The sequence below is a fragment of the Andrographis paniculata genome, unplaced genomic scaffold, assembly GCF_009805555.1.
Source record: "Andrographis paniculata isolate CXL003 unplaced genomic scaffold, ASM980555v1 Contig60END, whole genome shotgun sequence".
Lineage (NCBI taxonomy): Eukaryota > Viridiplantae > Streptophyta > Magnoliopsida > Lamiales > Acanthaceae > Andrographis > Andrographis paniculata.
In genome coordinates, this window is record NW_026137596.1 from 3,339,877 (window position 1) to 3,367,778 (window position 27,902).

Sequence of the window (27,902 nt, forward strand, 5' to 3'; positions counted from 1 at the left end):
TGTTGATTTTCTTTCTTTTTATTAGATAAACATACTCATAGTATTTCGGAGTATGCTATCTATAGCATCCGGTGTTTGTTACAATTTTATACATTATGTATAATATTATCATGATTGAGACAATTAACATGATATTCATATTCAATCACCATTCTAACGAAGAGTATATGTATAAATAGTATATTGCATAAGTGTATATAGATTTTTTTATAATATTGAAAAGTATGTCCAATTTTCTTTTTATTATTACGACATAACGATACTCCAAATAATCCTAACCTTTCATCTTTAATAGCATATCCAATTACTATGCTACATAAATCATTAGAATTTTGAAATATTTTGAAAATAATAAAAAATTATATTTGATATTGATATGATATTTTATTAAAATAAAATATTAAATGACACTATTATTTTATACTTATTTAACCATCGACAATTCTTATTTAATTATATTTGATTTATATGTGTTTAAATTGAAAATAAATTTTAGAATGTTATTCCTAAAATTATAAATATATATATATTTTTTATATTTAGCCATAAAAATAAATTTTTAAAACCTAAAGTCACGATTTCAAATCCCGGACGCTTGAGATCACCTGTGTGCTCGTCTAGTGTGATTTTATCGATAGCGGCTGCGGTTTCCATTTCGTTAAAAAAAAAATAATAATAATAAATAAATAAAAAGAAAAGATAATAGTATAATTATTAGAAAAGATGCAAGACCGTACAAGATAAATTTGCAGCAATACCGACATTGGAGACTTCTCCTAAAACAGAACTGAATATACAGTTTGCAGACCGCCGTCCGCGGGCGAGACGAGAACGCCGGTTTCCGATTGGCACAACAAAATCTGCCAACTCGATTCCACATCCGGCGTAGTCTTCCTTCTATTGTAGAAATCGCATTGCTCAGAGGCTGCACGGCGGCGTCCGTTGACTTGAGTCCGCGCTCACCCCCGCCCATTACTTCCTGCGATTTGTGAGTATGTGCCTTTGTTGTGCTGTTTTGTTGGTGTTTATGATTGTCCTTCGATTAGGGTTGAGGAGATCGGGAATTTGATTTGATTTGGCTTGCTTTTTTCCTGCTGTTGTTTTTCAATACAGATCTTCTGAAGAATGGCAGAGGAAATGAATCACGCGTCGAGCTACGTGAAATTGACTAAAGAACAAGCGCCGATGGAGGACATTAATCCCGGCGAGCTTAATCAGCCAATAGAAGTTCCTCAGGTAATCGCTACCTCTTGTGTGTGTTATAGTTTTGTGCAGATTTGGTATTGATTTTACATTGCCTTTGATTGTCTGCTGTTGTTTCCTAGTTTCGTCTCTTAATTCGCAGTCGGAATGCATTCCAATGGTTGATTATCGGATGTTAATTGCAGTTCGGCTTGGGTGGGGTGTCTCTATAAATCTGAATGTTAATTTTGAATTCCTTGCATTTGCTCCACATATTATGTAAATAGCTAACTTTTTTATATGATCCAGACCAGGTTATCTCGTCATGTCTGATCTGTTCTTATTACAGCGAAATTTGAGGCTCATTTTCGACTGTTAGTTTCTTGCTGATAATAGCTGCTGAATAGCAGATATTCTGGCTAATTACTGTATTCTGTTCCCACATCTAAGGCCTTGTGACTAAACTTTCTAAGCAGAGAACTAAGATATATTGAGTAGAATTGGATATATATATATATATGCTTGATGCTTTTAGATATTCCCGACTTATGGAAACATTGCAAAGTTTATATAATGCTCGTGGGAAATTGAAATTGTTTTTTAGAGAGGAGTGTACAAGTATGGCATGATCTTTTGAGCCTGTAAAGATGTTGGTTTAACATTTGTGACGATGCTGCACTTTGGGTCTAACTGAGCTTAGAATTATGTGTGGTTTTTCTGCAGTTACATGTTCATAAGTGCAATGAGTGTGGCCAGCCTTTGCCAGAAAGCTATCAAGCCCCCGCTGATGAACCTTGGACTACTGGGATTTTTGACTGTGCCCAAGATGCCGAGAGCTGTAAGTTTGAACACGTTTTGACAAAAAAATAAATTAATTCGGGAATTTGAAGTTAAATATGCTTTGAGTGGATAAAGCTAATATTTCGCTGCCGAATAATAAATGTTATACCTAGAAATATGACAAGTATTATGTGCATTAGAAGTTTCGATATCCTTGTTACTTTTTTCAGTGGAAAATAAAGTTTCTTTAGGTAGTTATGTGATCAGGGAATGATTGCACTATTTTGTTATTTAAGACTTGCAGATGATGTAAATGTTGGGGTGCGATCTTACAAACAAAAATTCTCAACACATTTTCCCAAAAAATTAATATATTACACATCCTTATTATTTTATAATACCTACACAATTCTTTATACCTGAGGTAACATTTTTTTCCTTCAAACCAAAATACAAAACAAACAAACCCTTAGAGTCTCTGTACTTTTTCAGCATCGTCTGAAGAGTAGAGTTGAAACCTTTTTTTTTTTTTTGTCGTATGTTTCTGCAGTTGTAAAATTATTGTCATTGGCCATATTCCGAGCATTGAAATTTCATTATTTTACATGAGCTATTTTCACGCTACCAAAATATATCTACGAGCACTGAGCCTCAAAGTAGTGTGAAGGATGGCTTGTAAAATTATAACTGCACTTTAGTTCTAAGAAACCTCTTTTATCACTTGGGCAAATTAAAAAGTTATCATAACGAAGGGCATAGCTGGGATATATATACTCCTACAACATTTTGCATGTTACTTATTATGCGCTGCTCTGATTCCTCATATCCCACTTTTCTCACCTCTTTTCACTCTTTGTTGTGTTTATTTATCTCCTGTATTTCCAAATTTTATATGAAAAACAGGTAGAACAGGCCTATTCTGCCCATGTGTTCTATTCGGCCGCAATGTTGAACAAGTGAGAGAAGATACACCATGGACTGGGCCGTGCATCTGCCATGCCATTTTTGTCGAGGGCGGCCTCACCTTCGCTGCAGTGGTAGCTGCGCTACACGGCATGATTGACCCGAGGACAACTTGCCTCATTTACGAGGGCTTGTTTTTCAGCTGGTGGATGTGTGGAATATACACCGGCCTTCTACGACAGATGGTGCAGAAGAAATACCATCTCAAGGTACTGCAAATCTTACCAACCAGCCTCGGCTCTACCAGCGAAAAAGCTGTCATTTTTTTGTTAAAATATAATGTTCGTATTTCTTACAGAACTCTCCTGGCGATCCCTGCATGGTTCACTGCTGCCTGCACTGGTGTGCCCTGTGCCAAGAACACCGGGAACTTAGAGGGCGACTGTCAGATGAGGCTTTTGAGCCCATGACCGTGGTTAATCCTCCTCCGATCCAAGAAATGACTGCTGCGAATGACGGCCATGATCAGGCACGGGCTTCTGCGAGTAGGGACGAGCGGGTTACTGTGGAGATGCAAGCTTTGTAGAAGCTACTCCATGGCAACTGAGAAAAAAGGTAGCAGTTTTCATGTCATTTTGTTGCAGAATTACCTGTGGAAGTTGAGATTTTTTACCTCATTTATTTGGTTTAATCTTCATCAAGGTTTGTAAAAAATTTGATGCCTGTGCATGTGTTTAGGGAGAAAGAATATCACATCTTTTTACTGCTATTGTCATTGTGAAATGAGGAAACTGGTACTTTTTTTAAAAAAAATTATATTATTACTACGAATAACTACAATTGTTACTATTCAGAGTGCATACCTAAAATTCAGGCTGGCCTATCCTTATGTGTGACAGATAAAAGACAGAAAATTTAAATATATTATTTAAATTAAAATTTAAATCAAATACTGAAGACAGGCAAAATCAAGGCTTAAAGATTTCCTTATGTTTGTTCCACATATATATATATATATAGTTTCCTTAGTCTATTAAAATTAGCTCGGTAGGAAAATTAAGAAAAATTAGTACTCTATTTTATTCAGAAAATATAGTCGGAGGTATTTTTGAAAATTTAAGTAAAAATTAAAGTAAATGAAAAGAGAATATAATAAAGTTAAATGATATTTATTGTAAATAAGTATTGAATAAAAGTTAATCATAAGATAAATTTGGGAGAAAATATTATATTTTTAATAAAATATTGGTATTTAAATAAAAGTTAAATAAATACTAACATTTTATTTTATATTAATTTCAAGAAAAGAAATCCTTAAACAAGAAAATGTGTATTTTATGGAGCAGTGCATTTGGGCCTTAGGCTTCTACGAGTCCAAAACAAGAACAGTAAATCAAAAACAGATTTCCCGCCTCTCGAAATGATTCAAAGTTTTCGACTGCATTCGAAATTCCGACACCGTCGTCTTCCACTTGCAGGGCTTTGATCTCCAAAACCCTCCACTACCCATTTTCAGTTCTATACTTATATTTTTATCTCCAAACCAAGGAAGATGTACATCAAGGAAATCTGCTTGGAGGGTTTCAAGTCCTACGCAACGAGGACGGTTGTCCCGGGCTTCGATCCTTACTTCAACGCCATCACTGGTCTAAATGGCTCCGGCAAATCCAACATCCTCGATTCGATTTGCTTTGTTCTCGGCATTGTCAACCTGCAGCAGGTTAGGGCTTCCAAGTTGCAGGAGCTGGTGTACAAGCAAGGCCAAGCTGGAATCACCAAAGCCACTGTATCTATCATTTTTGATAATTCAGATCGAACTCGGAGTCCTCTTGGATATGAGGATTGCCCTGAAATCACAGTAACTCGTCAGGCATGTTTAATTATACACTACGCGCCAATTTTTAATATTTCCCCCAATTTTGTGTAAAGAAACATTGCACTGATTAGACGAAGTATTTTGAAGGTTCATGTTAAACCTAATGGGTTTTTTTCTGTGTGTTTGAGATAAGGAAAGCTCTAACTGTCTGATGTTTTGGTTTTGGTGGAGTTTAATAAACATTTTTGATACTATTGAATGCCCTGAATTTTGAAACTTCATAAAAATGATAGCTTTATGTTAATTCAATCAAATTCTTGTATTAGATACTTGTATTAGTGGTTCCATGTCATTCATTTTGTGTTAATCAAGATTGACTGGTTTTTGATGGGAATTGGTAGTCAAGTTTATTCACACAATTCAATTCTAATGTTGAGTTGCAATTTTCAGATTGTAGTCGGCGGAAGGAATAAATATTTGATCAATGGACACGTTGCTCAGCCTAATCGAGTTCAGAATCTTTTCCATTCAGTGCAGCTAAATGTAAATAATCCACATTTTCTTATAATGCAAGGGCGCATCACTAAAGTGTTGAATATGAAACCTCCTGAGATCTTATCGATGCTCGAAGAAGCTGCAGGGACAAGAATGTATGAAACAAAGAAAGAGGCTGCTCTAAAAACACTTGAAAAGAAGCAGAGCAAGGTAGATGAGATAGACAAGCTTCTCGACCAGGAAATACTCCCAGCTCTCGAAAAATTGAGAAAAGAGAGGATGCAGTACATGCAATGGGCCAATGGAAATGCAGAATTGGACAGGCTTAAGAGATACTGTATTGCTTATGAATATGTCCAAGCAGAAAAGATTAGAGATAATGCAGAGAACAGTGTTCAAGAAGTACGAAATAGGATTGTGGAGATTGATGCTAATGTCGTAGAAATGCACGCTAAAGTGCAGGAGATGGAGAATCAGGTTTCAGAATTAAGTGCTGAAAAAGAAGCCAGCATGGGGGGGGAGATTAAACTGTTATCAGATAAAGTCGATACTCTTGCAAGTGATCTAGTGAAGGAAACTTCTATGCTTAAAAATCAAGAAGACAATCTTGTAACTGAGAAAGCGAATGCAAAAAAGGTACAAGGACTTGCTGTTGCCGCCATTCTGTTTGATAGACTCACTTCAACAATGATTTTAGTAGATTCCAGTTTCAATTGCATTCAGTGGTTTTTTTATTTATCCTCTAACATGATCAGATTGAGAAGAGTCTCGAAGAATCCAAGCTTTCAGCAGAACAGACAGCAGTTGCAGTAAAAAGTGCTGAAGAAGGAGCTGCTGATCTTAAGAAAAACTTTCAGGAGCTCTCAAAGAGTTTGGATGAACATGAGAAGGAGTACCAAGTAAAATATTAAATAATATCTTGAGACACCTTGATAATGAAAATAATCTCACCACTATGAACTTGTGCTTTATTGTAGGGGGTAGTGGCAGGTAAGAGCAGTGGAAATGAAGAGAAGTGCCTTGAAGATCAACTGGGAGATGCCAAGATAGCTGTTGGAAGGGCAGAGACCGAATTGAAACAGTTACAAACAAAAGTGAGCCATTGTGAGAAAGAACTGGAAGAGAAAAGAACTCAATTAATATCGACCCGTGAAAAAGGTTCTGCTCTAGAGACTGAACTCGATTCCAAAAGGAAAGATGTAGAGCAGGTTAAAAGTTCTTTGGAATCTCTTTCCTACAAAGAGAACATCATGGAAGAGCTTCAAAAGGTATGTTTTTCATTGGTTGTGTTTCTCAATCACCTGTTAAAAGGTGCCTGTGTCTTTACTAAAACTTCACTATCAAATGTTCTTAGGATCGAGCAACTGAGTTGGAGATGGTGCAGAAGTTTAAAGAGGAAGCACGCATACTCTCTTCGCAATTATCTAACGTTGAATTCAGTTACAACGATCCCGAAAAGAATTTTGACAGGTCAAGGGTGAAAGGTGTGGTTGCAAAACTGATTAAAGTGAAGGATAAATCTGCAATGGTTGCATTGGAGGTCACTATTACCTATTATTCATAACCCTCAATTACATTCTGAATCTGGATGTCTTCTGTTGTGCTACAAAGTCTCCTTGAAAATTTTTGCAGGTTGCAGCAGGTGGGAAGCTGTTTAATGTGGTTGTAGACTCGGAAGACACTGGAAAAAAGCTTCTACAAAAGGGCTCTCTGCGGAGGAGAGTGACAATCATTCCTCTGAACAAGATTCAGAGCCACCCGGCCACACAGAGAGTTCAAAATGCTGCTGTTAATTTGGTCTGCAACCACTGTATCTCACATTATTTTATTACCATTTTTGTATTTGATTATTTTTGTTTGATTTTTGGTTTGTGACCTTCAGGTTGGCAAAGGCAATGCAGAAGTGGCACTTTCTCTGGTTGGATATGACAAGGAACTTCAAGTAATTTCCTTCTCAAAGATTTTGGATTCTTCAGTTTTGGTTTTCATTATTATGTTTTTATTACTTTTATTGGCTTACAAATTCAATTATTCCTGGAACTAGCCCGTAAGAGTATGATACCTTTGTCTATTCTTACCTGCCCTAGTATTTTAGGACATGGCATTGAGCTGTTTGAGACCATCATATAAGAGATTGGGATTTAAATTTTAATCTTGATCCGGCATCTCATTTTAATGTGAGACGATGGCATTTATAAACTTCTCACTTAAGAGACACACCTTGCAGAATGCTATGGAATATGTGTTTGGATCAACATTTGTTTGCAAATCAATTGATGCTGCAAGAGAGGTACATGCTTTTATATAGATGTTTACAGATTTTTTTCCTTTTTTTTTTGTTTCCTTCATTTGACCGTCCCTCATATTTCCATAATGTAATGACTTCCATCATAACCCTTTTGAGTTATCCTAACTCATACATAATCTAATTGTAATGTCTGACAGGTTGCCTTCAACAGAGAAATAAGAACACCAAGTGTAACTTTAGAAGGTGACATTTTTCAACCCAGTGGACTTTTGACTGGTGGTAGTCGCAGGTAATAATGAGATGCATCTTCTCTCAATGAATTTACTAATCCACTCAATATATTGCCAACACCTCTCGTGCGCACTCTTTCAAACACATGTATTAAAGCTCTAGTTGTAATTGCAGAGGCGGAGGAGACTTGTTGAGACAGCTTCATGCTTTGGCAGAGGCTGAATCGAAAATTTCTTTTCATCAGAAACGTCTTTCAGAAATTGAGTCTAAGGTTATTCCTTCACAAAGGATTCAATATGCACGTCCTTCAATAATTGAGGCTTCATTGGATATCTATGCTTGTAATTTTCAATGATAATTTAAAGATGCTTACTTTTTTTCTGATTATTGGCATCAGATTAACGAGCTTCTACCCCTTCAACAAAAGTTCAGAGACCTTAAGAAGGTGTTCGAACTCAAGTCTCATGATCTCTCGCTCTTGGAGAACAGGGCTAAGCAGAATGAGCATCATAAGGTTTGCTGCCTAACTGTTGTATCAGCAATTTTTAGAAAGTACACACATATATTTGTGCTGTTGCTGTGACAATAAGTTTGTGTTGTATATATATAGCTGAGTGAGATGGTGAAGAGGATTGAACAAGAGCTTGGTGAAGCAAGATCTGCGATCAACGAAAAGAAGCTTCTCCATGAAGAATGTCTAGCCCAAGTGTCACATCTTGAAAAATCAATTCATGACCATGCAGGAAGCCGGGAAAGTAGACTCAAGGATTTGGAGAAAAAGATTAAGGCTTTAAAAAATGAGATGCAGGCAGCTTCCAAGAACCTCAAGGTATATTTCTGTAATTTTCTATAGGCACAGATCTAGTTTTGGTGCTTGATATGGTATACTATCTGTGTATCCAATTTATCGAAATTGCTGAATATGATTTCTGCTGGAAATATCTTGAAACATTAGCTTATTGGGTTAAGTGACACCAAAATTTATTGGAAGTGAGTAACAAATTTCACAGGACATTCTTTCAGTAGGAGAAAAAAATGTGTAACAATTGAAGCATGCTGTTTCCGCATATCTTGGTGCTTGTATTTCGGAGCAATTCCTATGAGCAAATACAGCTATTGTCTTGCACACCAAAGTGTTCATTTTTCCATCCCACTTCTTTACTTTACATGTCTTATAAGCTCAGATGTAACTGTAATGGGTATGAGTGTAGGATATCATTTATTGTTCTCTCTTCTACTATGCTTTACATGTATCGGGATTTTGGTCAATTGACGAGCTTGGGAATCCTTGTTTAATTGCTGGCGATCTACAGGGGCATGAGAATGAGAGGGAGAGACTTATTATGGAATTGGAAGCAGCTCAAAAGGAACAAAAATCATTGGAGAGCCAATTGGCAGCTTTATTGAATCAAATCAATAATCTTGAACTGGAAGTGGATTCTCAGAAAGAAAAGGTTCATCTTCTTTACAATGACATATACTGCTCTGAATCAGCATTACTTTCCTGGAGAAAACAAAATTGAGCTTTGTATCATTTTCGTTTAGGTTTTTTCAGTACAGAAGGCACATAACGAGGCACAATCTGAGCTCAATGTGGCTCGCCAGAAGATCAAGGACTGTGATTCACAAATCACTACCATTGTCAAGGAACAGCAGGGAATCCAGCAAAAAATAATTGAGACAAACTTAGACAGGAAAAGAATGGAGAATGAGGTAATTTGCTTGTTTTCTACTCCATATCAGCTTCTTTAGATGGCTAATTTTATCTTTTTGATGTAGGTCAAACGAATGGAAATGGATCAGAAAGAATGCTCGTTAAAGGTTGAAAAATTGCTAGAGAAGCATGCTTGGATTGCATCTGAGAAGCAACTTTTTGGAAGAGCTGGATCAGATTATGATTTCGAGTCCCGCGATCCTCGCAAGGCTATGGCGGACTATGAGAAACTTCATGCTCAACAATCTGGGTGAGAATAAACATATGCTTATTGGTGCTTTATATTTAATACATTCTAGATTTTGAACAGGTTTCTTTTGCAAACCAAATACACATTGTGACCTTGTTTTCCCATTACAGTCTCGAGAAAAGAGTGAATAAGAAGGTCATGGCAATGTTTGAGAAGGCTGAAGATGAGTACAGTGCCTTGATATCTAAGAAGAACATTATCGAGGTTAGATCTGTTGAAAAACAAGAGTTAGCCAATTCCTACTGTATTTGTTATTTATGCATATCTCTATTCATGTAGAATGACAAGTCAAAAATCAAATTGGTTATCGAAGAGCTTGATGAGAAAAAGAAGGAGACGCTTCAAGGCACCTGGGCTAAAGTCAACAAGTTAGTTCATATCGATTCTCATCTTTTGTTGCAACCTTTTCTTATTACATACATACCTTATTGGATTTCTTCTTTACTCAGAGATTTTGGGTCAATATTCTCCACTCTTTTGCCGGGAACAATGGCCAAACTAGAGCCCCCTGAGGGATGCAGTTTCCTCGACGGATTAGAGGTCCGTGTTGCTTTTGGAAGTGTTTGGAAACAGTCCTTGTCCGAGTTGAGCGGAGGGCAACGATCTCTTCTCGCACTTTCATTAATCTTGGCTCTGCTTCTTTTCAAACCGGCTCCACTATATATACTCGATGAGGTATATACTTCATATATATATGAAGTGCATTTTTTAATCAACCATGCTACGAGTAATAGCATTCGCATTTAGTCGTGTTTATGAAATGGTTTCAGGTCGACGCTGCTCTTGATCTGAGTCACACGCAAAACATCGGGAGGATGATCAAAACTCACTTCCCACACTCCCAAGTAAGTTAGTTTCTCACTCATGTCATGTTGCAAAAAGTTATCTGGCCAAACTTATATGGATTGGTTCGGTGTTTGCCTTTGCAGTTTATCGTTGTTTCGCTGAAAGAAGGCATGTTTAACAATGCCAATGTTCTCTTCCGGACCAAATTTGTCGACGGCGTCTCCACTGTTCAGAGAACTGTAACAAAGTAAACACAGGGGTGGATGATCCTGGTAAGTACATAATATCATTGGTCCTCGACTGTTTTGCCATTAGAGTTTGCAGATCAATCTTAATCTGTTGATCGATGCACATTTTCATTTGATGCTGACAACGTAGTGTGTGTTTATCTTGACAAAAAAGTTGCCTGAAATTATTTCTGACTGAAGTAGAGAATAGAAGGTCAACCCGACATTATATTGCAAGATCTGAGAATCTATCCTCAAACCATGTATGTACTATGTGTATATGTTATGCAATGTAGGCTGTGAGTTTCAGAGTCCTCTTCCTCTTCCTCTTCAAGGCATAATGTTATTTTGACAATGCTTATTGAATTGGTGAGCTTTACTATTTATTTAATGAATTCTGAGTTTGCTTTCAAATTTGCATCTCGTTTGTGCTCATAATGCTCGATTTTTTTTTTTTTATTTTTTTTTTTCAATTGGATATGTTCTCCTTCTATTATATAAATTTAATATGTATTGAACCAAATATTGTTTTTATTATCATTATTTTATTTTTTTTAATTGTATATATATTGAGCAGTCACCTTCCTATTCAATAATAAACTGTTGCTGAATTACTATTATTATTATTGTCAATAAATCTTGGTGTGTAATTTCTATCATATCAAATGTTATTACATCTTGATTTATTTTATTTTATTTTTCCAAGAAAAAGTTAAATCTGATTTGAAAAGTAATTTACTTATGCATTAGTAACTATGGTGGATATGTTTATATAAAATAGACTTAAGTAAGACATACATACAAAAAAGCTGTTGAATAGAGTACTTAATAATTTAATCACCCCATAAATAAAATAGTAGTGTATGAGTGTTGTGTTTGTGCATCAAATTCAATGTGTCACTCAGGAGGATGGACATTTTTATTTAATTTATTATATGTTTTTGTCAGCCCATTTTATTATTATTATTATTATTACCATAATCTCTGTTGGTGATTTGTTACTGATGATGATAATTATAATAATTATTATAATTGAATTGACTTGGGACGTACATACATAAATAATTAATGTTTGTAATCAAGTCTTAATCATAAAGACCTAATTATATTGAAGTGTGCTTAGCCACAAAGAACTTCAGGTGACTGACAACTACCAACTAATCTATTCATTGAACAAGATAATATGGCTGGCTTCTGTTTACCCTTTTTTTTTTTAAAAAAATAAAGATATATATATATATAATTAAAGATATTTCTAGGTAAAATAGTAAATGAATATAATTTTGAAAAAATGAAATGAATGTTAGATATAATATTTTTATGGAAAAATTAAATACTAGTAAAAAAAAAAAAAAAACAATTTCGCACCAACAAACCCTAAATTAAGATGAAATGAAGGATATTTTACCAATAATTAAGCGACTTTCATAAATCACAAGTATTCAATAATCTTATGCATTAATAAAATGGATTACTCATATATACATAAGAAAATATCTCGAAAAATCTATGACAATCGAACTAGGCCTCGTAAATCAGTGTTCTACGACTAATCACAAATTTCATGGTGCTATCGGTATGAATATTGGAAATTATGATCAAGGTTTTCTCTATGAACTTCCATCTACTTTAGATATCTCTACTGATTTTTATTTTTTTTCATGAATTTGTGAATTAAGCAGGACTCTTTTGTACAAAATAACAAGTAGCGAGTCAATCTTCATTCAATTTGATCAAGAATGTGAAATATTCTAAATAAAAATACGGGAGATATAAATGATGCGTATTCTGATTAATAATCTAACACAAAAAAAAGGCAAGTAATTCATAGTTTATATTTTAAAGTTGTTTTATAAGTTTGTTTGGGGTTTTGAATTTTGAATTGAGATTTGAATACTAAAATTTTGAATTGGAATAGTTACATAATATGATATAAACAGGTGTTGATATAATATTTTAAATGTAAAATTGATTTTTAGCATAACATCGAAAAAAAAATTGTTTGATTTGATATTTTTAGAAAAAAAAATTGGATGAATAGTAGATTTTTAGAAAAATCCCTCAAACAAACACACCTTAAATATATTTAAATCAATGATAGATGTATCTTGAGAACTATTGTCATGTATTGTATTTTAATTATATTAACTAAAATTATGTATTATTACATAATATTATATCCAAAAATACACAGTGAATATCCAAAAAGCATCAATTTTAGTGCAGATAACATTGTTCTTAAAATAAGAGCTATGTGTTATCAGTTAGTTTTTTTTTTTTTTTAAAAAAATAAAATTAATACTCTACAAAAATATATATGGTACTTTACAATATAATACTCCCTCCGTCCAGTTACAATATTTACATTTATTTAAAAATATTATTACATTACTTTTAACTATTCATTATAATTAAAATATTATTATTTCTTAAACACCGCGCCAAAAGTCAAAGTAAATATTATAAGTAGACGGAGGGAGTACTGTACAAACATATTTGGTGCTGTCTGAATTTTTTATTGCTTATTAGAACAATTTTTACTTCAACGATGCTATAAGATTTGGTGTGTTGTTAACACAGTGTATTGGGTGATATAAAAATAATCACATTTTCAGTACCTCATTCGTTCCAACTCAGAGTATTCTTTTTATTATTTTCGTTTGTCCATCAAAAGTATCTATTTTCTATTTTAGAAAATATAATCATACACTAATACCAAAATATTTTAACTTTTACTTAAATTACAAATATATCATTACACATACAATTACTTTATACATAAAATCAAATGGCAAAATTATTAAAACCTTTTACGTACTTCTACTGAATACTAAAATACTACTTCCTCCGTCTCACATATCGTGTCTGCTACATTATAGACACGGTATTTTAGGAGGGGTGCAATTAGTAGATAATTAAGAATATATTAGTGAAAATAATTAACCTATAATATAATTAATTATAAATTAACATTAAGATAACTAATTAGTTTAATTAAAATTAAAAAAAATATAAATTTAAAATTTTAAAATGAGATTAAAGTGTGTCATTTTCCAAAAAAGGAAAGTGACACGGAATGTGGGACGGATAGAAACGATAATGTGGACATGATATGTGGAAGGGGGGAATATTATTTTTAATCTATTACGACATTCCAAAGACTTTCGTTTATTCGGGACAAAGGGAATAATATTTATTATGTCAATGTAAGTAGTACAATTAGTTAATTAAAAAAAAAAAACACTGATTTTAAAACAATTAAATAAAAATAGAAAATAGCTTCTTTTGAGATGGAATAGAGACCGATTAAAATAAATAAATAAATAAAAGAAAGTGTGTGATTCATGGCATCACCCACCAATTGACTTATTATTATTATTATTATTATTATTATTATTATTAAAAAAAGTAGTTAATATATTAATATATATATATATATATATATATATAAAAGTCTCCTACTTAGTTCAACTGCTGAGTAGTGATGCTTTCAGTTTATGTCAGAGAGACACAGATACACTTATACAGATAGAGATAGAGATTTTTAATAAAATAAAATGTATAATATATATGTATGTACGTATGCATGCAACAAATCTTGATAGTGAATGTTTTTGGCCAAATGCATTTTGACTTTTTTTTTTTATTTTAAAATGTGTGAGTTAATCAGGTCAACACCTTGACTTTCTGTTAAATAGTTTCCGGACACGTCTTAAGTCAATAGCAACCAGCAGACGCCACGTATCGCATTTATTGTGTTGTCCAACATTTTTATTTTATTTTATTTTTTATATTACTATATTATACTTCCGGTGTTTTTTTTGTCCAAAAACTCCAAATTTTTTTTATTTGGACTCTGTTTTTTTTTTTTTTAAATATACTTTTTTTTTCTAATAAAATATCTCATCCTGCATTATTTTAATATCAAATTAAAACTATTTTTTTTTTAAAAAAAAAATCCATCTAAAGAAACACACCCTTAGTATTTATTTTATGTTTTATTACTATATTATAGTTTTTGTTCATCACCATTGTAGTATAATTTTCATATTTTTTTAGAAATTTCAAAATAGAAATATAATAAATAAAATACTTCCAGCTAAGCTCCAATTTCTAAGATTTTTCAGCTCCCTGAAATTAATTTGTTATATAGTATTATGGCATATTGAGTTTGTTCTTTTGTAATTTTAAATTAAAATTATTTATTTTTTACAATTTTAATAAAAATACACTATTATATTATAAATATACTTTAAATATCATTTTTTTTTATATAATGTATATTTTAAAAAATATCATTTCGAATATGTATATATTTACAATTTATCAATTAAATATTACTTCCTTCGTCCCGCAAGAAGGGTGGTGTTTGCTTTTTGCACATAGATTTTTTAATATTAGTATTATATTGGATTGTAGTAAAAAGGACAAAAATACCCCTATTAGTATGGTGTAATATAAAAATAGTGACATTTGTATAATATATTGTAAGTTGAAAGGGTATTTATTATGAGTAGTACAATTACTAAATTAGGAAATAGTAACCATGTTTTGGGACGAACGAAAATAGAAAATGGTAACATTTCAATGGGATGGAGAGAGTACTATTATTTTTGTTTGATTATAGTTTGAAAATAATTTGAAATGAAGTTTTGATTTAAATTTTTGTTTAAGAGATTGGCGATGTCATATGTAACAAAAAAAAAAGAAAAAAAAAAGGAGGATGGAGCAATTACGGATCGGATGTCTAATTAGTGATATTTTATGAAAAAAAAAATGTATTTTTACTAAAAATATACGTGGTGAAATAGTATTGATTTTGATTTAAAATTACAAATAAACATATTCAAAATTTTTAATTATTTATAAAAAGTTTCAAAACTCTAAAATATATCGCTATATTCATTTGTGCTTGTTGATTTTGAGTTTATTTTTGTATTGTGAGTGCAGAGTATATTATTTTATATAAAAATTAAAATATATCTATAATAATAATAATAATATTTAAAAATGTGAAAGGAAGCAGAACCTTTAATTTATGAAGAGCGAAAGTGATACACTATTTAATTTTCAAACAAGTTGATTTGTTTAACACAATTATCTTTTATTTTACTATTTATTTTTTTAAAAAAATATCACATCGTAAAATATCAAATCAAATACTAATTTTTTATTATTAAATTTTTTTTCTCAAATTTTGAAAATTCCAAAGTCTAAAAAAAAAACAAAAAAAAAAAAAAAAAAGTCTAAACAGAGCGACTTCGTGACACTTCCTCACCTAATCGTTCATGGAGTGGAGTGACAACAACAATAATAAATAAATAAATAAATACTTTTATTCTTGTCAACTTCTTACACTGTCCTGTCCTGTCCTGGCCTGTTCTGCCCTGTCTTTAAGGTTGACTTTTGAGTGTCAACCCAACACTACATATAAATACATACCACCCCTATTTGTCACTCCCGCATATCAAACTACAAAAAACACAGATCAAACTAGAGAGAGAGAGAGAGAGAGTAGAGTGAGAGAGAATGAAGAGCAATATGGCAAGACTTAACAATGGAATGACCATACCCATAATTGGTATGGGAACTTTCTCCTTCGAAAATGACTATCATATCACTCACAATGCTGTCCAAATGGCCCTCAAGGTATCATCATTCTTATCCAATTTTTTCTCAATTAAATTATTATTATTATTATTATTATTATTTTTATTTATTTAATCCATTTTCGATCGATCATTCTCATTTAGAAAATGATCGACAATAACAATGTCGATAACATCGGCTTCTATTGCAGCTCGGCTACAACCATTTCGACACGGCTCAAGTCTACGGCTCCGAGCCGGCCTTAGGCGCCGCGCTCCGGGACTCGATATCCCGAGGTGCCGTCGAAAGGGAATCCCTTTTCGTTACGTCGAAACTCTGGGGAAGCCATCACCACGACCCCGTCTCCGCTCTCAAGCGAACGCTAATGTAAGCGAAACCATTGATCATTAATCGCAACTCGACAAATTAAAATCGAAATTATATATATGGCCCGAAAACATATAACATTTTGCGTTTTGCGTTGATAGGAACCTTGGGATGGAATACGTCGACATGTACTTGGTGCATTGGCCGGTGAGGATGAAGCCGTGGGTGTCGACCCCTTACGCTAAGGAAGACGAGTTCGAGAATTTGGACATGGAGACGACGTGGGCCGGGATGGAGCGATGCCTCGAGATGGGATTATGTCGCGGCATCGGCACAAGCAATTTTTCTTGCAAAAAGATCGAATCTTTGCTCGATCACGCATCCGTCGTGCCGGCTGTAAATCAGGTCGAAATGCACCCGATGTGGAAGCAAAAAAAGCTGAGGAATTACTGCAAGGATCACGACATTCACGTGAGCGCCTACTCGCCGATCGGCGGACCCGGGAATTTCTGGGGTTCGACAGCCGTTGTTGAAAGCCCGGTTATTCGATCGATAGCTCAGAAACACAAGGCAACTCCAGCTCAGGTAAGAACTAAACAACCTTAAATCTAGTTTCGCCTACAACGAGTCGAGGCTTATTACCGTACTTTTGTTGCGATTAAGGTTGCGCTGAGGTGGGGGATGTCGAAGGGATCGAGCGTGATAGTGAAGAGCTTCAACGAAGACAGGCTAAAGGAGAACATCGGAGCGCTCAGTCTGAAACTCGACAACAAAGACGTAAACGAAATCGAAAGGATGGAGGAGTGGAAGATAATGAGAGGGGAAGTGTATGTAAATCAAACGACGAGTCCTTACAAGACGATCGAAGAGTTATGGGACGATGAGATTTGACAACATATGCGGGAATCAAATCGATGTAAATAAAAAACGATGATTTCTATAGATTTTGGCAACGATATAAGTACCGTATATCTACAGAAAGCTCATAGGATTTGGTAACTACAGATGTCCTAGTCGCGGCCATTCTAAAAAATAACGTAAAATACGTATCTGGCTGTGGCGAGCAACGCAGACTCGACTCTGCAGTAGTGTCGAATTCCTTTTGCTCATAGCTTGATCGAAACTTCATATTTGATTGCTTTGTAGAGAACCAACAATTCTTAGATCTGTTCTATCCCGTGCAAAGAGCATCGAGCCGACTGTCGAGAGCTTCAGAAAATAAAATCAGTTAATATAAACCTAGGGAAAAAAAAATTACCGCAAAAGTCGATACCATTGCTCAGAGTTCCACATTGCAATGATTTTGGTATCGTCTTATAATGAAATAAAAGTTATAGGGAAAACCGAGGGAAAACTTGCAAAAAACATCCTCTACGTATATCGCTGGCAAAATATATCTTACACATTTGCAACAATTGTCATTTCTTGTCCTCCGGCTGCGCGTTGAACAACCGTCATGTGAATATGATGCACGGCCGAATGATAGAAATGACGACTTTTGTAAACGTGTAGGATATATTTTTTCAGCGAGATAAATAAAGGCCAAAAGTGATAATTAAATATACATAGAAGATATTATTATTTACAATTTTCTCGAAAAGCGAGGATATGTCAGTTTCGACTTTGAGCAAAATAACAAAGCCGTACAATGGCTCTGAGCAACGATCAATTAGCGACCTTGTTTCCTGCGGCCGGATCACCACCCCCAGTGGAAACAGATGTTGTGCCATGCTCGATACACTGGTCGAACACGTAAAAAAGCATTCAGGCTCAGAATAAATTCATGATTAGGCAAGGAGTCGATCGGAGATGCAAGAATATCAATCACCTGAAGAAGATAACTATGCAGCCAGTCCAAGGTCTGCGGAAATGCCGTTGCTGATATATTCACCACAGTATAACCCTGCAAAGCCATGAGACAAACTTCGTTGGTGCCTAAATATAGTATTAACGAAAATAGGAAAAAAAAAAAAAAACCACCAAAGCGCAGCGGCCTTGGGATCATTTCATAATTGCGTAGCATTTGAAAGACTCCATAAAACCTAATTAACTCGTGCATTCTAAGCAAAAAATTTTTCAAGCATTTACTACATTGTAAGATATAAAGAGTCGTGTCGACATACCTGCGACTTAAAAGAACATAGATAGTCTTGGATTGTTTTCAAGTTGCTGATTAATTTATCCTTATCCTGGAAAAATAAAACCGTGTCCGGTAAAGATATAAGGCAATGATACAAAAACATAAGAGGATAATACTTTTTTCGTTGTACAGTTAGGTAATGTAAAAATTTAAGGTTATTTAATACGGAAATGTGAAGCTAATGGAACAATTATCATCATGAAGTTTATGGACGACGAAAAAGATTGTGGTTGCTGTTTTATTTAGTACGACCTTTACGGGGAACTTTTCACAGCTACGAGTAGATAGCCACTCCTCAAGCAAAGCCTGTCAAATTCAACGTGCTTGTTAACTTAAAATTGGACAAATTACAATGTCATATTGATAAAAAGTACTCCCTCCGTCATCCAATTGTGTGCTCATTTGATTGGGCATGAATTTTTTTTTAAAAAATAGATGAAGATAAAAAATTTTACTTTTTAGGATAAAAAAATAGATGAAGATAAAATTTTTACTTTTTAGGATAAAAAAAATAGAAAAAGTAGTATTTTTTAAATCAACAAAAAAAAAAAGTAATAATAGATTTGGATGACACGGTAGTAAGGACTAAAAAGTAGGTAAAATCTACTGGCGAGACATTTTTTTTTTCTTTCAATTTCGAAAGCTCGAACATTGAATGTTAATTCAATCGAAACAATTTTGCAGTGCCTATGTATTTTGCTAAGTTCGCCAAAAGTTAAACCAAAAAAATAAAATGAATCTCAACATACCTTATGGTCAAATTCAGCCATCCTTAGGATTATCGGAACAATAATGGGTTCTGGACCGTACTTATTTTTCTTGACTGCAGGAACTTTTACAGGTTCGGCACCTGTACCCGATTCATCTGTCAGCACATTGGAAGCTCAAGTTAGAGCTGAAATGTAAACCATGCCAAGGACAAATAAATGTTCTCTACGATGAGAGCGCAGTACGGACACTAAGAAAGGAGACTTTCACCTTTACTAACAGGCAAGCTTCCACCTATGTCCTCAGACGATTGAGCGCCTGAACTTGTATCAACATTACATGTTTTGCCCCATGATTCATTCGTTAGAGTGCCGATATTCTCCTTCTCTTGATTAGCGCTAGGAGCGGGAGTGTCATTCTCTTGCGAGACTCCATTTTTAATTTTTCCTGATTTCTCTTCCTCTTTTTCTGGTACGGCAGTAGATGACTTATTGTCATCGTCCATTAGGTACATACTAGGATCCAAATATATTCCCTGCTAGTGTTTATATATATATATGTATAGATATATCAGCAGGTCGATTATAATCGGGACAATAAGCAAATCTTAGACACCTAACCTACATGCATTTATAACCTCCAGCTTATATTGAAGGAATGTATAATTTTAGGGTGTGTTCTCTTAGCAAACTTCACTCAATTTTTACTATTGGTCAAAAAAAATTTTCTCCAAAAACATCAAATCAAACTCCTAATTTTCATTTTCTATAATACACTTAAAAATTAATTTTACATTCAAAACATCATATCAATACCTATTTATATCACATCATACAACTATTCTAATTCAAAATTTTTACTATTCAAATCTCAAACCTAAATCCAAACCTCCAAACAAACGCTTCACTAAGGTCCCATTTGGTTGGAGAAAATAGGGTTAAAAGTATTTCAAATAATTCAGTCAAATTCATTAGCTTCATTTGGAAATTCCCTAAACATCAAATCAAATATTTTTCTTTTTTCATATTTTTTATCCGAATATATATTTTTTATTATTTATATCACATCAAATAATTATTCAAAATCATTTTTTTACTAGTCAAGAGACTCAAACCCCAAAACAAGCACACCCTCAAGCCCATTCATTTAAAATCTACCATAAAGTCCAAATACATCCAACCAAATGGACCCTAAGGAATTCTGCTCCCGAAATAAATTTCTATATGCATTCAAAGCCAAGAACTGCATACAAGACTTCGTTAACATGTCGTAAATCTATTGCTCAAGTAGGTGCCTATTAACAAGCACGCCATAATATACTACAAGTTCTCTTCAATTCATATAGCAAACAGCATTTGAAAGTCTGTGGGGCATGGAACAATTAATCGAATGATCTTTCTTTCTGATGTTGATTATCCTCACTAATAATAATAATTGATAGTTAAAGAACAATTCCCATGTAATTAAAGAATAATCATCAATCGGACGCTACATACATAGGTAAGAAAGCATAATGAAGAAAAAGACAAGCCATACAAGTACATTACATACGTAAAATGAAATTGAGCAGGGAATTTACCTCGATAATAATTGGCTTTCCATCCTTCATTGCTTTCTTCAAATCACCACCCAAACCTGTTTTGGAAGAATAGAAGAATACTTATTGCAATCCTTAATTAGGCCACGTTTGGTTGTAGGGATTTTGGTTAAAGGTATCTCCAAAGTTGGTTATGAATTATCTCTTTTAATATTTCAAATGCTTCATACAACCAAACAATGGGTTTTAATTATGAAATATTTCAAATCTGAAGTCTTTCAAATCAATTCATTTAAAATCCACATTCAAACCCAAATTCATCCAACCAAACGGGGCATAAAATACTTTGATTAGGGGGCAAAAAGAGTCTTAAGTATTTTCATTACCTTTACGAACAATTCGACATTCTCTACAAAATTCAGTTATTAACTCCTCGGATGAGCTAAAATTTCGAGCCCACACAGGAGAAGCTGTTAATGGAGCACTGAAATGAAAAAATGGTGCATCACTAATGAAATATACTACTCGGCAACAGAAATACAAGATTTCACAACTACAGAAGTGTTTATATAATATATATATTCGTTCAAATTAAACAAAGAAGCCTTTATTCAGACATAAAATTAACAATTTCAACAAAGTGTATTGGCCATAGAAACTTTATGAGATAAACAGTTGCATACTCTGTTGCCGTCCGCAGTAATTCATACACCATATCTGTCTGTGGCATTACAAATATAAATAAATCAACACAAGTCTTTTGTAAGTGCCAATGAAACTAACAAATGGAAAATAAAACAACAACAAATAAAAAATGAAAGAAATAAATGAATGATATTAACCTGCAAAACATTCGGCAGGTTTAATCTTTGGGCAAGTTGAGTAGCAATAGTTGACTTTCCAACACAAGCAGTACCACACACAAGAATAACCAGAGGAATTCTTTGATGGTGAAACCTAAAAACGGCAATAAAATTGAGATAAAAAGAATATTGTTATGATATTAAATCAAATAAACTAGAAATTAAAATGAAGAGCTCGAGCTTTTAAAAGTATATCATCAAATGTTTTCATGATATCAGCATAAATCGAAGACATAAAAACCTACTAACCTTGTCATCATTTTATATCTGTTTATATATTCTTCACCAAAACCTCGTCGCTCCATGAGCTATAGAGTGCAAAGAAAAAAGGAATTAAGCAGCCATATTTGTCGAAGGAATGAAATAATTAACCGAACGTATATATTGTTTATAGAAAAAAAAATGCTTTACATTAAAAAAATTGTTTATTCATTAAAAAAATTCTTCAAAAATATCAAATCAAACAATTATTTTTTATATTATATTAATAAATAATTTTACATTCAAAACAACATATTATTTTCTATTTATATTACATCAAAGAATTATTTCAATTTAAAATTTTACTATTCAAAAACCCAAAACTCCACTCCCAAACCTAAAACCAAACACACCCGAAGAAATTTCGACAATAACCCGAGGGCAATATTGTTCATTTACATCCATTGTTCTACATTCAAGATCAAAATAGCATCTTACAGAAATTCAATCAAATTTTTTTGGGCCGTTTGGTTGGATGTGTATATGTGGATATGAGGTATATTCTAAATGAATGAATTTAAATTATCTCGAATTTGAAGGGGTTCATAATTCAAATCCGCTATTTGTCTGTAGTAAGTATCTGAATTACTAAAGGGGGTGGATTTAAAATACAAAGCTAACTTGAAAATTTTGAAATCCATAACATTAACAAGTGAAACTAATGAAATTCATAGATTCATTTGGAATACTTTTACCCCAAATTCCTCCAACCAAACAAGGCCTTAATGTCTTTAACACCTTGATGTCTAATTTTCTCAGTAACAAATATATAAAACTAGAGGTTAAACCTCATATCATCAAGATTCATCTGCAATTCCAAAACTTGACAAAAACTTTAAATTCCAAACAGAGCAGATTGAACGTACCTTAAATAAGTTTGCTTCAAGGTCAGACTGAGAGCTGGAAAATGAAAAAAAAAAATTAAAAAAAAATCAGAAGCTAAAAACTAACAAACAAAAAAATAATGAAACCTATGTATAAAATTTGGCTATTATTACAACATACACATCCAGAAGGCTATTGTCAACAAGTAGCTTCTTAAGTTCCAGAGCAATCTTAATGGCCACATGGTTGGGAATCTGCAAATTAGGACAAGTACAAACCAAATAATTTAACTTTAAAATTTTAAAGAATGAAAAAATAAAAATTTTATTTTACCTTGGTGACGGTGAGCATTCTGCTGAGCAAAAATCTGGAGAAAACGTAATAGTGATCGGCATTATCGCCCAGCCAGACTTTCACCTGGTCGTGTAAAGAATTTATCCAGCCATAAATAAGCGATTGAAATTATAAATTTGTGAGTAATGAAAGGAAGTGTATGAAGTATTGCGTATTGGATCAAAATCGAAACGAACCTTGACGAAATCATATTTGGAAGAAGTGTTGCGAGTGGAGAATGGGAGAGGAACTATGGGTTCGAATTTGTTAGGGTAATCGGAATTGACATCTTCGTCTCCATCTTCGACTGGATTTTGGATTGCCACTCCTTTGTCCTTTCGCATTGTTGCAATATTCTTCCTTCCCTTCCCTTGCCTTGCCTTCTCAGGTTGTCTTGTCTCTCTATGATTTCTTTGATTTCTCCGCACCGTACAGTTCTTTGCAATTTCCACTTTCTGGGTTTTCTGACCACGATTTATAAAAGCGTTAGTTCAGCGAAATAAAAATATGGTAATATGAATATCTGGGATGTAATTGCAATTTACAAACCAGTCCCTGTAATGTTTAATTACTTATATTTGGAAGGCTTGCAAACAAATGTTTTATTAAGCAAAATGTTTAAATATGAAAAGACTGGATATTGTTTGATTATTCTTTGACTTATAATATAATATTTGAAATAAAATAAAATAAAATACGTATTAATATTTTAAATGCAAAGAATAATATCAATGTATCAAATTTGTCTATAGAGTGTGTTTGTTTAATATTTTAAATTTAAATTTTGAATAATAAAAATTTATTTATTATAGCATAAATAAATATTAATATAATTTTAAATATAAAATATTAATTTTTATTGGTATATCCCACTCACATGCATTAATTTATTATTATAATAAAAATAATTAATAAAAAAATATTATACGTAAATATTATGATAAAAAAAAAATAACTCTTAAACCAATTGCTTTTTGATAATATTCTTTGTAATGCCATACAAAATATTATAAAAATACTTTTTATTTAAATGAAAGATATATTTTACTTAAAAAAATGAAAAAATTATTTGATCAGGCCAAAATATCAAAATTAAAAAACTAAAAGAACGAAAGAAATATAATATTTAAAAATAAATATTTATTTTGATGTTTTTAAATATATATATATATATATGAATAATAAAAAAATCTATATAAAAAAAGCCAAACAAAATCCAAAATTTTCCCCTTCTTGTACATCTCAAATAATCTTATATTATCCAGTAGCACATAATTTGTTCTATTTTCTATTTTTCTGTGTCTTTCTTTTTTTTTTTAAATCTGATTATCCACTTTAATTACATTTTAAATTTTATAATTTTTTAATTTTAATTAAACTATTTACTTCTTTTAATCTTAATCTATAATTATTTTTACTAAATAATACTCTTTCCGTCTCAATACAATAATTTTGTTTACCATTTTTGTTCGTTCCAATACAACAGTGTTGTTTACCATTTTTGTCCATCCCAAAACAAAGTCTCATTTCCATAAATAACCATACACCGTAAAACTATTCCTATTTTTTCATTATTATTACACAATTGTCATTACATTTTACACGGGGCAAAAAAAGTCATTTATCTTTTACTTTTTATGCATGCCAATATAATATTAATGTTCCTGCCAATAAAACTATACTTAATTATTTCTACTAATACACTTTTTAATTACCTATTAATTATATTTTCCCTAAATTCTCGTATCCAAGGAATATGTCCAAAATATATGGGGGAGAGGCTATTTTGTAGGGTAGAATAAACAATACACACCTTTTGTATGTGTTAACCTCAAAAACACATTCCACATTACATTACATTACATTTTACATAAACCTCATACATAAATCAACAACAACAACAAAACTACCAAATTCATACAACTCATAATCAAGAAAGTTACTTCTTCCTACGCACCAGGCAAGGATTTCCAGTCACAAGCCTTCTTGAACAGCCTGCTGCCCTTCTTCCTGATCCCGGCGCCGTCCAGATTCGCCGACACCATCGCTTTCGTCTCCGGCTGCCACTGCAGATCCTTCAGACACGAGAACACCCCCGACAGCGTCGGGCTCACTTCACCGTCCTTTACGTTGTTGCACGACTTCACTTTCAGACTCTGAAGATCGCCCCATGCAGCAATCACCGACTCGAGCCCGTGCGTCGTCAGCGTCGAGCACCCTTCCAACGACAACGACCGCACTCTCCTGCACACCATAAACGACGACCAAATCGAATGAATTCTTAAGTACGACGTAAATGTAGACATGAATGTGTATATATATATATCGTCGCAGCTAAGTAGTCGAGTTTAAAAACTACTCCTTCCGTCTGCAATATTTAGCCCATTTGGCCTCCGTACAGGGTTTTAAACAGTGAATATTTTTTATTGAAAAAGTAAAAAAAAGTAAAAATGTAGTTTAGAATAATTTTGAAAATTTAGTTAGTAGTTAAAGAAAATGAAAAGAAAATGTAATAAAGTTAAGGATGTATTTGTTTGGGTATTTTCCCCCAACTTCCACCATTCATCAATTTGTTTTTTCCATAAAAATATCAAATCAAACATTTATTTTTTATTTTTTATATTATAATAAAAATTAATTTTATATTCAAATACCAAACTCAAAATTTTACTATTACAATTCAAAAATTTTACTATTCAAATCCCAAACTCAAAATTTTACTATTACAATTCAAAAATTTTACTATTCAAATCCCAAACTCAAAATTTTACTATTACAATTCAAAAATTTTACTATTCAAATCCCAAATTCAAAATCCAAACCCCTATTTACGGTAAATAAGTATTGAATGAAGGGTAAAAATTTAACTGACGAAAAAAAAAAAAAAAAAAAAGAAAAAAAAGGAAGGGAGTATATAAATATATATCTTCTCCGCAACTTCAATTTCGAACTCAATTTAATCGACTAGTCCCAACTCTGATACCATATTAAACGATCGTAAATCAATCAACACCGACAAAAATCACTCATCTACCAAACAAGTACTTGCCAAGTTCAAACTTTAATATCGACGAAAACCAACAAAGAACGATAAAGAAGATATACCTCAAAGCACGGCAACTCCCAAAAACGTCGTCATTCATTCCCCAACAATTCTCCATCGAAAGTTCCTTAACATTACAACAAACAAGAAGCAACCCCCTCAAAGCCCGCCGATCTCTAACCTGACATTTCTTCAAAAACAGCCTTTCGACAACCGGACAACACCCCAAATGCTCCTCATCCTCCACCTCATCGCTACCATCTATCCCCTTACATGAAACCAACCTTAAAGTCCTCAAACTCCGGCAAAACGGGAGCGCCAACAACCACCCGTCCTCCATCTTATGGTTGCAAAGACTCAGCTCCTGCAGCATCGGGCAGCACTGCCCGATTGCCTTAACCCCCTCATAACTCCCCCGGCATCCGCTCAACTCAAGATTTACCAAATTCTTACACCCTTGTGCTAAAATGGTCAGGCCAATGTCCGAAACCAATGACTCGTAAAAGCCTTCGACAATGCCCGTCAATCTTAAAGTCTCCAAATTCCGATAGGCTGCAATCCCGCGCAGCATTCGGTCGTGGCACATGAGCAGATCAAGCTCCTGCAATGAAGGGCAGCCTTCTGCAAGAGTTAGAAGCCCCAATTCTGTAGCGTTGATGACAGCTAGTTTTCGAAGATTCGGACAAGCTTTCGACAAAGTTTTCAAACCACTGTCGACTTCTTCGCCATTCATTACAAAGTTACTGTCGAAGAAGTTGTGTTTTCCGAGCTCAAGGACCTCAGAATCGACATGGAAAGAGACACTCTTGTGGGTGCAAAAGATGCCTGAATTTAAAGGGGAGATCAAACAGGCATTTACCAGATCAACGTGGATCAGATTAGGGAATCTGAGGAACAGCCTACCGCTAATCAGAAAATCCCAATCCAAAAGCTTGATTGACCTCACCAGGCTGCCTTGCAGATTGAGCCATCGCTTCGACACCAGGGAAATGGAATTCCTCTGCGATTTGGGGAGCTTGGAGAGGATTTTGAGCAGGATTTCGTCTGAGAGAAGACTAATTACGTCGTCGGCGGGGAGAGTGGTGGTGGTGGTGGTGGTGTCTAGGGTTTTGGATTTGGGGATTTGGAATGGGGATTCGGAGAGAGGCATCCGTTGGGGATGATTTAGGGATTTGGATTCTTTAGATTGGAGGCGCATCGTGAAGAGGACGTTGTTCAAAGCTTTTTTGGTTTTCAACCAATTGGAGTTGAGATTCTCCTTCTCCGGCGAACTCGAACTCGTCACCGTTCGGCATTTCCGCTCCATTGTTTGCTCTGCTTCTTGTTCTTGAGATTGTTGAGCTTTCCAAATCAAACCAGTTTCTGCAAATGGTTTTAGAATCTTTTCGTTTTCTGCAACAACAACTTTCTTTCCAATCCCAACAGGGTTTCTGCTTCCTGTTAGAAATTCGAAGAAGAAGAAGAAGAAAGCGTAAGTGGAAACCTTGGATAGGCTGCTGTTGCTGTTCCAACGGCTATATTACGTTGTGGGTCTGAGAGATTTGAGATAGTTGAAGAACACCACTTGTATGTGTTCAAAAAGAAATTGTTTTTGGAATTATTTGAGGGTTTTTTGAATTTCATTTTTATTATAATAAATTATTA

The 27,902-nt window shown here is 33.6% G+C and overlaps 5 protein-coding genes across 13 annotated transcripts; 3 read left to right on the forward strand and 2 right to left on the reverse strand.

The window, feature by feature from the left end:
* The first annotated feature begins 750 nt into the window (after positions 1-750).
* LOC127259705 (cell number regulator 6-like) lies at positions 751-3,634 on the forward strand. 2 transcript variants are annotated; one of them, XM_051287240.1, is made up of 5 exons: positions 751-988; positions 1,114-1,236; positions 1,906-2,020; positions 2,866-3,134; positions 3,224-3,634. In XM_051287240.1, exons 2-5 carry the CDS (start codon positions 1,126-1,128, stop codon positions 3,449-3,451), a joined length of 723 nt encoding a protein of 240 aa, XP_051143197.1. In that variant the 5' UTR covers positions 751-988; positions 1,114-1,125; the 3' UTR covers positions 3,452-3,634. The 2 variants fall into 2 exon arrangements, with proteins under 2 accessions (XP_051143197.1, XP_051143196.1); XM_051287239.1 differs by having other exon boundaries at positions 752-992.
* A 628-nt stretch (positions 3,635-4,262) lies between these two features.
* On the forward strand, positions 4,263-10,941 carry LOC127259702 (structural maintenance of chromosomes protein 2-1-like). Its single transcript, XM_051287234.1, has 20 exons — positions 4,263-4,735; positions 5,132-5,812; positions 5,932-6,075; positions 6,154-6,444; positions 6,531-6,716; positions 6,809-6,973; positions 7,059-7,118; positions 7,404-7,466; positions 7,622-7,713; positions 7,830-7,926; positions 8,053-8,169; positions 8,266-8,484; positions 8,969-9,109; positions 9,201-9,368; positions 9,435-9,619; positions 9,730-9,823; positions 9,899-9,987; positions 10,069-10,294; positions 10,390-10,464; positions 10,549-10,941. The coding sequence occupies exons 1-20, from the start codon at positions 4,418-4,420 to the stop codon at positions 10,654-10,656; spliced, it is 3,519 nt and encodes a 1,172-aa protein (XP_051143191.1). The 5' UTR covers positions 4,263-4,417; the 3' UTR covers positions 10,657-10,941.
* Positions 10,942-16,124: 5,183 nt separating this feature from the next.
* LOC127260070 (NADPH-dependent aldo-keto reductase, chloroplastic) lies at positions 16,125-17,468 on the forward strand. The gene is made up of 4 exons (XM_051287730.1): positions 16,125-16,281; positions 16,433-16,608; positions 16,710-17,133; positions 17,212-17,468. The coding sequence occupies exons 1-4, from the start codon at positions 16,162-16,164 to the stop codon at positions 17,437-17,439; spliced, it is 948 nt and encodes a 315-aa protein (XP_051143687.1). The 5' UTR covers positions 16,125-16,161; the 3' UTR covers positions 17,440-17,468.
* LOC127260068 (uncharacterized) lies at positions 17,466-23,673 on the reverse strand. 8 transcript variants are annotated; one of them, XR_007840627.1, is made up of 16 exons: positions 23,413-23,672; positions 23,216-23,299; positions 23,063-23,136; positions 22,924-22,957; positions 22,046-22,104; positions 21,776-21,890; positions 21,617-21,654; positions 21,320-21,417; positions 20,976-21,031; positions 19,667-19,934; positions 19,438-19,553; positions 18,941-18,994; positions 18,672-18,737; positions 18,377-18,451; positions 18,135-18,288; positions 17,466-17,747 (listed from the first exon to the last, which is right to left on the reverse strand). XR_007840627.1 is itself a non-coding variant. In XM_051287727.1 (16 exons), exons 1-16 carry the CDS (start codon positions 23,557-23,559, stop codon positions 17,709-17,711), a joined length of 1,386 nt encoding a protein of 461 aa, XP_051143684.1. In that variant the 5' UTR covers positions 23,560-23,673; the 3' UTR covers positions 17,466-17,708. The 8 variants fall into 8 exon arrangements, 5 of the variants coding, with proteins under 5 accessions (XP_051143684.1, XP_051143682.1, XP_051143683.1 ...); XR_007840626.1 differs by having other exon boundaries at positions 17,466-17,757; XR_007840625.1 differs by having other exon boundaries at positions 17,466-17,757; positions 17,822-18,288.
* A 1,340-nt stretch (positions 23,674-25,013) lies between these two features.
* LOC127259802 (F-box protein At5g51370-like) lies at positions 25,014-27,782 on the reverse strand. The gene is made up of 2 exons (XM_051287413.1): positions 26,321-27,782; positions 25,014-25,459 (listed from the first exon to the last, which is right to left on the reverse strand). The coding sequence occupies exons 1-2, from the start codon at positions 27,562-27,564 to the stop codon at positions 25,165-25,167; spliced, it is 1,539 nt and encodes a 512-aa protein (XP_051143370.1). The 5' UTR covers positions 27,565-27,782; the 3' UTR covers positions 25,014-25,164.
* Positions 27,783-27,902: the final 120 nt, after the last annotated feature.

Bases quoted from the DNA above. Each gene is read 5' to 3' on its own strand.
- LOC127259705 (XM_051287240.1), top strand. From the start codon at position 1,126: ATGGCAGAGGAAATGAATCACGCGTCGAGCTACGTGAAATTGACTAAA. The intron at 1,237-1,905 runs GTAATCGCTACC...GTTTTTCTGCAG, and splicing joins AGCCAATAGAAGTTCCTCAG to TTACATGTTCATAAGTGCAA. The intron at 2,021-2,865 runs GTAAGTTTGAAC...TATGAAAAACAG, and splicing joins TGCCCAAGATGCCGAGAGCT to GTAGAACAGGCCTATTCTGC.
- LOC127259802 (XM_051287413.1), bottom strand. From the start codon at position 27,564: ATGGAGCGGAAATGCCGAACGGTGACGAGTTCGAGTTCGCCGGAGAAG. The intron at 25,460-26,320 runs GTATATCTTCTT...TATGGTGTGCAG, and splicing joins GGGAGTTGCCGTGCTTTGAG to GAGAGTGCGGTCGTTGTCGT.
- LOC127260068 (XM_051287725.1), bottom strand. From the start codon at position 23,559: ATGCGAAAGGACAAAGGAGTGGCAATCCAAAATCCAGTCGAAGATGGA. The intron at 22,958-23,062 runs GTATGTTGTAAT...TTCATTTTCCAG, and splicing joins GACAATAGCCTTCTGGATGT to CTCTCAGTCTGACCTTGAAG. The intron at 18,289-18,376 runs GTGATTGATATT...GTGTTCGACCAG, and splicing joins TGCATAGTTATCTTCTTCAG to TGTATCGAGCATGGCACAAC.
- LOC127259702 (XM_051287234.1), top strand. From the start codon at position 4,418: ATGTACATCAAGGAAATCTGCTTGGAGGGTTTCAAGTCCTACGCAACG. The intron at 6,717-6,808 runs GTCACTATTACC...AAATTTTTGCAG, and splicing joins CTGCAATGGTTGCATTGGAG to GTTGCAGCAGGTGGGAAGCT. The intron at 7,119-7,403 runs GTAATTTCCTTC...CACACCTTGCAG, and splicing joins GATATGACAAGGAACTTCAA to AATGCTATGGAATATGTGTT.
- LOC127260070 (XM_051287730.1), top strand. From the start codon at position 16,162: ATGAAGAGCAATATGGCAAGACTTAACAATGGAATGACCATACCCATA. The intron at 16,282-16,432 runs GTATCATCATTC...CTTCTATTGCAG, and splicing joins CTGTCCAAATGGCCCTCAAG to CTCGGCTACAACCATTTCGA. The intron at 16,609-16,709 runs GTAAGCGAAACC...TTGCGTTGATAG, and splicing joins GCTCTCAAGCGAACGCTAAT to GAACCTTGGGATGGAATACG.